Here is a 12,188-nt window from a genome sequence, read left to right as displayed (position 1 = left end):
AGATGTACCTGTCCTTTGGTAAATGGCTGAACAAGCTGAACAAAACACACCATTACTGTGCTATAAAAAATGGTGATTACAAAGGATCCAGAGAAGCATCAGAAGATTTAGATTAACTGATCGAGTGAAATAAGAAGAATCAGGGAAACAATATACATGGTTACTACAACAATGGAAATGAACAAAACACAAACTGTGAGTGAGTGCCATGAAATTTTAACGATCAAGCTTGGCCTCAGAAAGGAGTTGAGAAAAGGGGCCACCCTACATTCTTTGTAGAGGTAGGAGACTATGGTTGTAAAAAATTGCATATACTGTCAGACATAGTAGATGACTTGGTTGGTTTTGCTGAACTGCTGAATTGCTTCCTTGGCTTCCTCTTTTGGCTAAACAAGTTATGGTATGCAAATGGAAGGGAATTTTGTGCCAAACGAAATGAGTGAGGATGGTTTTGAGAAGACTTGCATGAATTGATGCAGAAGAAATGACTAGAACCAGAACAATTTATACCAGTGATGGGCAAACTGCCTGCAGGGCAGATGCAGCCCCTTGAAATGTTCTATCCAACAGCACATTATTTCTAATCTGACGAATACAATGAGTAGGATAATGAAACTCCAAAAGTTACCTTAGAAACAAATTGACAAATGAGCATTTCCTTTCCTTTGGCCCCTCTTTAAAAAGTTTGCCCATCACTGATTGATACAATATCAACATTATAAAGGCAAAAGCTTTGAAGGATTTAAGAACTTTGATCAATTCAATAACCAATCATGATTCCAGAGGAGCCATGATGAGGCATGTTACCTGCCTCCTGTTAGAGTGACCGACTCAGGATACAGAATGAGGTATTAAATTTTTGGACATGGCCACTATGGACATGAGTTTTACTGGACTATTCATATTTGTGCCATTTTTTTCTTTTCTATTTTTTAAAAAATTAAATTGGGGAAGTTGGGAGAGAAAATAGATTTTTGTTCATTAAATTATTTTAATTTTTTTCCCCAGAAACTCTTACCTTCTGTCTTGGAATCAATCCTATGTATAGGTTCTAAGGCAGAAGAGTCGTAAGAACTAGGCAATTGAGGTTAAATAACTTGCCTATGGTTGCTCAGCTATGAAGTGTCTGAGGTCAAATTTAAACTCAGGACCTTCTGTTTCCAGGCCTGGCTTTAATCCACTGAGCCCCCTAGCTGCCTCCTAATTAAATTTTTAAAAGTATTCAAGGGGTGGTTTTCTGGGGAAGAGAAAGGAGGGTATATTAGGAAATAAAGATGATGTAAAAACAAGAAGATATCAGTAAAACCCTTTTTAAAAACTCTTACCTTCCATTTTAGAATCGATATTGTTTTGGTTCCAAGACAGAAGAGCGGTAAGGGTTAAGCAATGGAGGTTAGGTGACTTGCCCAGGGTCACATAGCTGAGAAGTGTCTGAGGCCAGATTTGACAGCAGGGCTTCTTGTCTCTCGATCTGGTTTTCTATCCACTGAGCCTCCCAGTAAAATTTTTAATAAGATATCCAAAAAGGATCCAAAGTAGGAAAGGGGGAGAAGCCCTGCTTAAGGGGGTGCTTTACATCAGTTTGAAAGGTAATTTCTATGCTATCCAAAGTATGGAAAGAGCTAGAAAGAAAGGAGGAGGTGAAGAAGCTAGATAGGAATCTGGACTAAAGCATAGCAGAGGGCCTCATCAGCACAGTAAGGAACTAGTCACAGAATTGGGGAGCAAAAGAAAAACTGCTTGAGCACATGAATTAATGGGGATATTATTGGGGATGTAGACACTAAACAATCACCCTAGTGCAAATATCAGTAATATGGAATTAGATCTTGATCAATGATACATGTAAAACCTGGTGGAATTGCATGTCAGCTAAGGGGGGGAGGTTTGGGGGAGAGGGAAAGAACATGAATCATGTAACCATGGGAAAATATTCTAAATAAAAAATATTTTTTGAAATAAAAAAAATAAAGGGCTTCTTTCTTCAAAAACAACAACACAAGAATTGGGGAGCAATACCTTCTATTACAGGTTCTCATGCTTTTTCTGGAAGCAGGTTCTCTAGCTGGGCTTGCCTACCAGTCCCTTAATTAATGTTAATTAAAAGAATTAACATATTCTTTTTTTTTCAGTCCTTATCTTCTATCTTACAATCAATACTAAGTATTGGTTCCATGGTAGAAAAGCAATAAGGATTAGGCAATTGGGGCTAAATGATTTGCCCAGAATACCACAGCTAGGAAGCATCTGAGTCAAATTTGAACCCAGGACCATCTCTAGGCCTGGTTCTTGATCCACTGAACCACCTAGCTACCTCTACATAAATATTTATTGAACAAATGGAACTGTTTTGAGGTCATCAGGCCCATCTATCATACCTTGTGTCAACAAACAAATTCATTTGGAAGCTAAATGGAAATAACTCTTGGCCCATCTGCTGTTCATCTGGCTTTCCCCCATGAAGACAGATAAATGAATCTCCAGATGATGCTGTCTTGTAGCAACATTAAAGACCATAGAACTGGCATCTGTTTATGAAGTTTATCCAAGTGTTGCTCTAGTCAGAATAGGAAGGACTCCCCCCAAAAAGAGATTCTTCAAGCCAATGGTCCCTAAGCACACCAGCCAGCAGACCTCAGGGCAATGGCTCCCTCCACCACCATAGGCCACTTACTCCTTGGGTCAGTCCCTATTGCCAAGTGTATGGGGGTGAGTATTGATGGTAAATGGGGTGAGTATCTAGTCTCCCCCCTTTGTTAGCTTTCAATGGGTCAGATCAGCTATTCACACACTTACACAAGAAATAAAAGCTGTACTTGTAGGCTGGTGCCTCCTAATTGCCCAAGTCCTTCTCCTGGAGTTCTCTTCTCTCTGTTGACTGAAAATACTGCCTAGCTCTTGAACATGACCACCTGAGACCTCCCAGGCCCCAAAGCTCCTAAAGCTCAGAGCCACAGGAAAAGTACCAGGCCAAGAATCAGGACAGCTACTAGGTCTTAGTCTGACTTTGTTCTAAATAACTATGTAACCTTGATCAAGTCACTTTTTCTTGATTTTCCACATGTAACATCAAGGGAGTAGATGAGATGATCTCTCAGGTCAAATCAAGGCTTAACATTCTATATTCTAAGGTCCCTCCCAGCTTTGATAGTCTGGGTTCTAAGGCCCCTCCTAGCTCTGACATTCTTCATATGTGACTAATTATATATTCCTTGAGGTGTAGGTTCAATCTCTACCTCAGTTACCTCACACACTAACCCCAGACCCGAATGAATACTTTCTAGTTCTTATCTCCCACTTTTTCTGAAGAAATCTGGAGGAGACAGAAGTGCAGTTTACATTGGTTCTGGAGTAAGTATAAACAGGGAAAGTGGGAGATAAGGGGTTTGGGCTCTGTCTAGCTCCCAGGCTGTGGTTCCCTGCACCCTGGGCATGTGGGAGCTTGGTCACCTCTGCACATCTCTCTGACGCCATGGGCTGCTAATGGACAGTCAGTGTGTGGTTCCTTATCTCCCTGAGACTCTAGGGCTGGTTGGGAGAGTCCCCAAAGCTGGAACTTGCTAGATAAATACCCACAAGGCTGTTCTACACCATCTTTTAGCTGCCTTGAGAAAACTCTGGTCACTTTCAGCCTGGATTACAAACTGAAGGCCAAGATGGGGCAACTCGGTGGCTCAATGGGCAGAGTCAGGCTTGGAGAAGAAAGGTCCTGGGCAAGTCACTTAACCCCAATTGCCTAGCCTTTACTGCTTCTTTTCCCTTGGAATCAATACTTAGTATTGAGTCTAAGACAGAAGTTAAGGATTTTTTTTTAAGCCAAAGGAAAGACACCAGCTCTAGCTGCACCCTCCACTCTCCAGGGTCTAGTTTTCGCCCTTGCAAACAAGGGGTTGGCCTCTAGGCCACTGGTCTCCAAGCTGGAGATGGAAAAAGGATCTACCTCCCAGGGGTGAGTTAAGCTAAGTAAAGCGCTTTCCAAGCCTTAAAGTGCTACATAAATAACTCCAGCTCTTATTTTTTTACAAGCACTCCCTCAGCAAAAAGTATGTGTTCCAATGTCTACATACTTACACATTACATACCTTTGTTACTCTTTAATACTAACGATTCTGGGCATTCCTGGGCATTTTAAATGGTGAGATAAAGTTTGGAAGTGGGGCAGGTTTGGGGGAAAAGATTAGGGAGCGGAGTGAGATCTAACAAGGACAATAGCTAATGTTTATATAGCCCCTGCTATGTGCTAGGCACTGTGTGCTTAGTGCTTTACAATGATCTCATCTCTGCTCCTTACACAATCCTGGGAGGTCAGGGCTATTATTATTGCCATTTTACAATTAAAGAAACTGAGGCAAACAGTTTGTTTGAAGTGATTTACTCAGGCCCCAAAGCTGGTAAGCAGCTAAGGCTGAAGCTGAACTTTTTAGGCCTTTCAGACTCCAGGCCAGCACTCTCACCACTGCATCGTCTAGCTGCCTCTGCCATCTTGATCACAACCACACATGCTTTTTGGTGTGGTTAGGCAAAAAAGTTATAAAGGCTTCTATGTCCTGGCCACTGCTCCTGCCCATACTCCAAGAGGCAGCCCCAGGGATCTGGAAGGCAGGGAGAGGTGAGTGGGATGTCCCCAATGGCCCAGCTCAGCGCGGGGGAAGGGACAGTCTAAGGATGCTGAAGGACAAGGATCCCATGAGGTCAGTCTCCAAGTCCAACTTCAGACTGCTTTATAGCAGAGGGAACGATGTCTCAGAGAAGTTACAGGACTCACATTAGACCATGGAGTCGATCCATTAGTACTAGGCCCATCAGTTGGCCCCCCAATTGAGGATATTTCCCAGACATGGATTGCCTCTCACAATTCTGGATTAGCTTGGAAGGGGCCAAAGGCAGGCAAAGCCCAAGGGAGCCCAGGGAGAGCCTGGCCCATCACCCATGCAAGCCCCACCAGTTCACACAGGGCTCTGGCCCATCACCCATGCAAGCCCCACCAGTTCACACAGGGCTCTCTAAAAGCAGGAATGAGGGAGGCTAAAGCTCCTGAGAGATCTTGCAGGTTTATTTTCTAAAAAGGCACACATGGTTGCCTTTGTTCTCGTTATCATCACTGCACCCAGTGGCCTGGGGAAGCCTGGGCCCGAGCCCCAAGCCCATCCCACAGCCTCCCAGCACCTTCTCTCAGGGGGAAGGGGCTGGGGACAGTAGGATGAGGTGGTCTGCCCCACAGTGTGGAGGTGTCTCTTGCCGAGGGCAGAACAATCCCAGTCTGGAAGTTTGGCCCGAAGAATGAGCCCCTATTGGAGAAGAGTAGCAGGAGAGTCCTGGAGGCGAGGGCCCGTCCCCCCAACGGGAGGGGGCTGGGCACAGGATGTGCCCTCATGGCCGAGGGGGGCGCCTGCTACCCGACAAATAGCGCTCAGCGACATTGCTTAGCTCGAATTGTGTGGTTCGAGACATGGAGAGCAGGGAGTCTGACCAGTTCCAGTTTGAGCTCCTAGAAGACTAGAATTGATAGGGAGAGTTGAGTCAGGGTCTGGGAAGGAAAGTAATCTGCCTGGGAAAAGTGGGACAGGGAGCAGGGAGGAGTCCTTTCCCACAGACCAGGGGGAGGCAGTGGGCAGAAGGTAGGGAAGAGAAGTAGAACTCAGTGGGATACAGGATGGATCACTCAGGAAGGAAGGTGGCCCTGGCCCTGAGTTAGAAATCAGTCCTTCCCTCCTGCCCCTCCTATGGGCATGGCCCAAGGCTCCCAGGCTACCACTTACAAGGGCTGAATGTGGGAGCGGCAGGGCTGTGGGATGGGATGGCTCACCCTGAAACCCCCTGACTCCCCCCCACCTCTGCCCAGAGAAACATCCCCTCCCTCCTCACCTGGGGCCTTCTGACTGTAGGCACCCTGACAGTAGGCGGGGACTCTGTTCCTCGGCTGGCCGGAATGGGCATGCGCTGATTTACCCAACCGGAGAGGTCTGGGGGCTCTGTCTGCTGAGTCCCAGGGTCTAGGGAGGTCCTGAGGTCCAGGCTGCTAAGGGCAGAACTGCAGGCTGATGATGTGGGGATGTTGTCCCAGCCCATCAGGCAGTGCTGTGAGGGGGAGACGGCAGAGATTAAGCAAGTCCCCTCCTGCAACCCTGTTCAGGCACCACCAACTCCTACGTCAGGGGGATGCGGCTGCCACCACCTCACCAGACTCTGGTCCTTGGAAGGCCAAGGCCTGAGGCTCAGCTAAGCTTCACCGGAGTCCCCTGCCCCCGGCATTGGGAGGCACCAAGGCCAGGCCTCACATGGGTTTGGGGAATGAAGAGATGAATGAGGGCCAGGGGCTAGGCACACGGATGCACTTACCCGAGGCAAAGCCATGGTGTCTGAGGCATCGAAGCTTTTTCGCCGATGAATGGGGTATTGGTGGGGTGGCAGGAAGGTTGAGACAGGGACACTGACTCTGTGGGAAGAGAGAAGGAAGGGATTAGGTCAAACCAGGCCTCATCCTGGAAGGTGAGAGAGCTAAAGGGATCTCCCAACCAAGAACCTGGGGTGGGGGGGTCTGCTGGATCCATTGAAGGTTCAGAGCCCAAATGCAGATGCAGCTGCCACTGTGGGGAGTAGAGAGGGAGGGCAATGTCTAAAGGCAGCTGGCCCACTTGGGCATTGCCTAGGCTGCACCCCCTACCTCCTCAGCCCAGATAAATGGAGCTGACTGCATGGGGCCCCATTCACACTTGGTTGGGAAAGGCTGGGGCCATGTCTTTGTGGGTAGACAGAAGTCAGGGAGAATCCCAGGCCACAGTGAGAGATCCAGACCCACCCCTGACAGGGGGAGGTAGTGTCCGAGGGCAGGCAGCAGGCGAGCAGCAGAGCCAGGAGAAACCTCATCCCAATGAAAACTGCCCTGTGGGCTGGAATGAACTGGTCTGGGCACAGAAGGTGGGCAGCGGTCAGGAGAACTCCTCAGGGGCTCTCAGGGGAACAGCAAATGGCTTGCTAAGGATGTGCTAGGAAGCCAATTCCAGTTAAGTGGAGGGCTGGAGGCCCCTTTTGGCTCAGAGCCCAGGCTCCATGCCCTGATGCCTCTCCAATCACCCTCTACTATTTCCTCAACCGTATGAGTGGCAGAGGGCTTGGCCTGGAGAACCTGAGACCTCTTTTTAGCTGGGGTGCCCCAGAGCCTGCCTCCTTGGCTATTCTGGGTGGGTAACAAGGGAAGACGCAGCCCCTTCCCTCTTTCCTCTCCTGCCCCCGCCGCCTCCCCTGCAGACACCTGATTTGGGCAGGGTGATCCACGGTCTCACGGCCCCTCTGGCCGCGGAACGTCTTGCACATACAGCAGGTGGCTAGGGGATCCAAGGGAACTGTAAATAGACGCTGGTTGACTCGGTAACAATGTAAACCTGAAGGGGACATTTAAAATGGTCATGGTGGCTCCCTCACCCGGCTCTCTTGCTCACTCGTCTCTCTTCCCAGCCACGGTGAGAGACCTTTAGGGATGCAGAGAGGGAGGGAGCAGATGGCCGGGTTCTGCCCCATTCCTGTCCAGTGGCAGCGGGGGCGCCGGGAGGTCATGTGCCGCTCCCCACCCCACTCCTTGCTCCTGGCAGGGAGACTGTTGTGGGGTCAGAGTCCAGCACCCCCTTCTCCTCATCCTTCCAGGAATGACTAGGGCATCTTCTCCTCTAAGTCACGTCATCCGTGAGCACTGATTCGTGTCTCCTAGGAGCCGGGCCCTGGGGACACAAAGGCACGCCCCCCCCCCCCCCCACCCTCATAGAGTATATGTTCTCCTGTGTAATGGGGATCAGGAGTCAGATCAGATGGGTCTAAACCTTGACAATGACATTAACGCCCGTGGACTAGGACCAGCCTGAGACTCTCTGGGCCTCAGTTTCCCCATATGAAAAAAAGAGTGGATTCAATTGCCTTGGAGATTCCTCCCAATTTTAATCTAAGTCACTTTGACTCTCTGGACCTCCAAAACAAGGGGGCTGGACTAGCTGAAGTCTGAGGGTTCTTCCCCACCTAACCCAGGATCCTTTAAACCCTTCCTTCATGTGTCTGGGCTCAGTTTCCTCATCTGTAAAATGAGATTAGAGTAGACGACCTCGGTGGACCCTTCCAGCTCCAGGATTCTGGGATCCCAAGTAAATACAAAATAGATCAAAGAAATCCATAGTAGTTTGGGGGTGGGAGAAACCAAACAACTAAGGCTAGGAGGTGGCACCTGAGCCAAGTCCTGAAGGGCACCCAGGATGAGGGTAAGAGAGCATTCCAGGAAATGGAGCACAGCCTATACAAAGGTCTGATGATGGGAAATGGGGAGGAGGCCAGTGTGGGGAACAGCAAAGGGGTAGCCTGGCATAGCCAGCTGCCTCCAGACAGGAGACAGTATGCTACACGCCACTAGGGAGGGAAGGCTGGCCTTTCTAGCACATCCCCAGTCCCTCTGCTCACCCCACATAAAGATGAGAGATGCTACAGTCAGAATGATCTCTGGCCTCTGCTTTCTCCCTGCTCTTTTGTCCTGGTCATCTCTGTGCTTGAGGACAGATCTACACATCACAGTGCTCTCCTCCCCACTAGACTGCAAGCTTCCAAAGGGCAGGGACCATGGTACTAGGCATCACTGTATCCCCAAAGGGAAGCCGCATGGCCCGCAGCCCAAAGGCTTCCCCCAATCCTCCCTACTGGAGGGCATGAGAGCAGCGTTCCCTGCCAGAGCTGGGGTGAGACTCACATTGATGGGAATCCGGGGTTTGCTTGTTTCTAGTAGTTGAGGATAAGTCCAGAGGATCCAGCCTATGGGAGAGGAAGGGAACAGGTGGATGGGAAAGGCTGGGTGCCCCCTCCTCAGGGGACCTTGTGCCATCTCCAGTGCCAGCCCATCCTCTCATCCTGCTGCACTCACTCTGGATATCTGGAAATACAGTCTTCCTTATTAGCCTTCCGAAAATCCTGAAGATTGGAGAAGTAGTTTTCAGATTTGTGGGTGATGGGAGATGTTGAGTCCAGCAATCCTGGAGTGGGAGATGAGAGATGGGGATGAGGAGGTCATGTGGGGGAAAGGGGGAAATGCTGCAGGCCAAGTACCCAGGCCTGAGGGAGCAGAAACAGACCCATGATGAGGAAAAAACTCCAGTTCAAATTTCAGCTTGATGATCTACACCAGGATGACCTCAGACAAACTCCTTAGCACCGCTGGGCCTCAGTTCTCACATTAGAGGGAGGTGAGATGAGTGAGATGCCACTAAGGTTCCCCTCTAGCCTACACCAGCCACTAAGGCTGTCTTCAGGCCTTGAGGTGTCGCTTCGAGGTGGAAAGGCAACTCTTCCCTCCCCAGCTACAGTGGAATGCTGGGCAGCTTGGCATTCAATTCAGCACAGAAAAGCCTTGGCTTTGGAGCTAGGCAACCTGAGTTCTGATCCTACTTGTGTTGCCTTGGGGAAGTTACTTCCCCTTTGAGGCCTGGCCTGGACTAGATTCAACATGTTCCTTCTAGCTCTACATTCTATGTTGTCATCTTTTCTTCTGGTTTTAAACACATCCGACACATCAAATGTTGGCAAAAAAGAACTGAATGCTTGTTGAATGAGTAAATTGAGGGCAAAAAAATGAGGGCAAGGACTTCATTTTGCTCTTGTATCTCCAGGTTGGTACCTGGCACGCATAAGATGCTTAATAAATGCCTGTAGAGTTGAACAGGAAGCTCAGTCCTGCCTAGACTCCAATGGACCAAGAGCTCCAGCAGCCCACTAGTCCCCAGCCCTTTCCCTTCAAGCAACGCCTGGGATATGGCCTGAAACAAATTTCATACCCAGTTTTGAGATCCACCAAAACTGGCCAAAGCTTGCTCCATCAAAGCACATATGTGTGTGCATGTGTAAGATAACTTACCTGCAATCACATCATAGCCTAAATAAGGCTTCATATGCCAGCTCTCTTTGGGAATCAGAAAATCCTGATCATGGGGGCAGCTGGGCAGCTGTCCACCGGGCAGGTGTGAAGAGGTGGGAAGCCAGCGCAGCTTTGGGTTGATGGATTCAGAGCCGAACCAGGCAGGTACCTGAGAGGTCTGAGAGAACAGGGCCCCCAATCACCCTTCTGCCTTATGCCATGGTTAACCTGTGTTCCCTTGCACCCAAAAGACAGGGACCATGGCTGACCCAGCTCTGTAGGACCCCAAGGCTTAGCACAGAACAAGTGTTCAACAAACATTTATGGAATGATACCTTCCACCAGGGGTTTTGTCACCTGATGTCTGAACAAGCCATGGGACTGTGCAGTTGGCTTTCAGGCTTGAGGGATCTGCTGAAGGGCACCCATACCCAGGACAGACAAAAGGGGAAGGGGGAGATCTTAGATACCAGAGGACCTCAAACCTATTTTGATGGCTACCAGAGGATGCCAGAGGGAATTCTAATGAAGCCAAAAGGGCTTCAAGATATTCTCTTCCACTTCCTGTGGTCATCCAAATGGCCAACCAGGAGGAATGGGCCAGGGGCCTGCACATGCATGTGAGGATAGAGGAGGCTCAAGCAGCCTGGAAAAACTTATGGGAGGAGGCAAGACCTAACCTGGGTCCTGGCAGGTGGGCAGGGACAAGAACAAGGAGGGAGAGGACATTCTGGACCAGGGGAAGAGCCCAGGGAAAAGGAAAGAACCTGGTCTTTCTGGGCTGCTGTCAGCCATGCTCCTCTACCATGGTCCTGAACTGGACAGGGCCTGCTGGTCAGCTCCAGCCCACCTCTCATTTCACTTACCTTGAAATTCTGCCACTGCTGGGCTGTTAGGATAGGCCTTAGGCCTCCCGGATCTTCTGTTTCATGTAATGGCCTCTGGAGCCCAAAGAGTACAGGGTCAATTGTGGGCCCCAATTTTGCAGCCTCAGGGGAAGATGGCAAGTTTAATGAAGTGGGTCTGGAAATAGGCCTCCAGGAGACTTTGGGCTCCTGACCCTGGGGTATGCTAGATGAGGCAGAATCTGAGGAAGATACACTCTCCAAGGAAGACTCATTCTTTGTAGTCTCACTGTTGTTACCAGTGCTGCTCTGTGGGGCTGGCTCTTGGCTTCTGCCTTCCGGTTCTTGGTCTGAGGCTTCTCTGTCCCCAGTGGCAGCTCGAGGGGCTGGGCAGGGGCCCAACTGGGTGGTGGGTTCACTGGATACAGTGGTCTCTTCATCTTGACTACACCAAGCTTCTGATGACTGGATGCTGCTCCCCTAGCAGAGATGGGAATTCCCCTCCAGTCTCCATGCCTGCCCCACCTCCCTTCTCTCTCTGACCCCTTCTACCCATCCCAGGATCCCAGTCCCCAAAGCAGTTAGGGAGTCCTTGCTGCAGGCGAAGCCCAGGGACAGCTCCCAGAAGTGTTGCACCTACCTCCCCTTTTGTAAGCTTTGGGAACAGCTGGATTGCCCCCCTGGCCCAGGCCACAGACCTCCGGATCTCCTCCTGCCCCAACCGCAGCTGCCGTAGGAGCTGTAGGTTCATTTTCCGAAGCTGAGCCAAGTCCTCAGCTTCTGGCATCTTGAATGTGTTATCTGTAGGAGCTGTAAGGAAAATGAGGGGACTGGGGTAAGGTCTAACCTGGGGAGATGGATAAAAAGTGAGTTCAGGCTATCAGTGGACTGGATTGTCCCACCAACTCACCAGCTGATTGGCTCTGGGGCCAAGAAAGCAGAGGACTGCCATGGTCCTTAAGTTGGGCATGATTATTAACAACCTTGGCCCTTTCATTAATACAATTATCTCTTATGATAGCTGGCTGGGAGGATTCTTATACAGCCAAATCATATTAAAGAGGAAACTGAGGAGCAGAGATGTTTAAATGATTTAGGACACAGGGTTGCCAACATTAGAATTGGAATTTGAACCTTCCTCCTCACCACACTGTAATTATAAACTAATAATAATCATTAATCACAAGAACAATGATAAAGTCCCCATGTTCCAGCATAAAGAGCTGGAGAAAGGGACTTACCTTATTACTTCTCAATTTCCAGGCTCCCACCCCAGTCTCCTCTCCCTGACCAGCTCAGCTTCCCATCTCTAGCACTCAGAGCCCCCATTCCCAGGAGAAAAAGTCATTTTAAATCAGATTATAGGACCAGAAGATTTAGAGGCTATAGACACTGCAGGCAAAACCCACACTCCTGGATACCGTGACTGTCAGGCTCTGTGGGCCTCAATTTCCTCATTTGTA

At 49.4% G+C, this 12,188-nt stretch overlaps 1 protein-coding gene across 1 annotated transcript; it reads right to left on the bottom strand.

Annotated features, from left to right (window-relative positions):
• Nucleotides 1-4,943: 4,943 nt before the first annotated feature.
• Nucleotides 4,944-11,527, bottom strand: LOC123243099 (migration and invasion inhibitory protein). Its single transcript, XM_044671278.1, has 9 exons — nt 11,366-11,527; nt 10,747-11,205; nt 9,881-10,058; nt 8,894-9,002; nt 8,723-8,784; nt 7,253-7,382; nt 6,340-6,436; nt 5,866-6,078; nt 4,944-5,496 (listed from the first exon to the last, which is right to left on the bottom strand). Exons 1-9 carry the CDS (start codon nt 11,510-11,512, stop codon nt 5,371-5,373), a joined length of 1,521 nt encoding a protein of 506 aa, XP_044527213.1. The 5' UTR covers nt 11,513-11,527; the 3' UTR covers nt 4,944-5,370.
• Nucleotides 11,528-12,188: the final 661 nt, after the last annotated feature.

The sequence above is a fragment of the Gracilinanus agilis genome, chromosome 3 (assembly GCF_016433145.1).
Source record: "Gracilinanus agilis isolate LMUSP501 chromosome 3, AgileGrace, whole genome shotgun sequence".
NCBI classification, from domain to species: domain Eukaryota; kingdom Metazoa; phylum Chordata; class Mammalia; order Didelphimorphia; family Didelphidae; genus Gracilinanus; species Gracilinanus agilis.
This window is presented reverse-complemented; position numbering and strand designations above follow the sequence as displayed.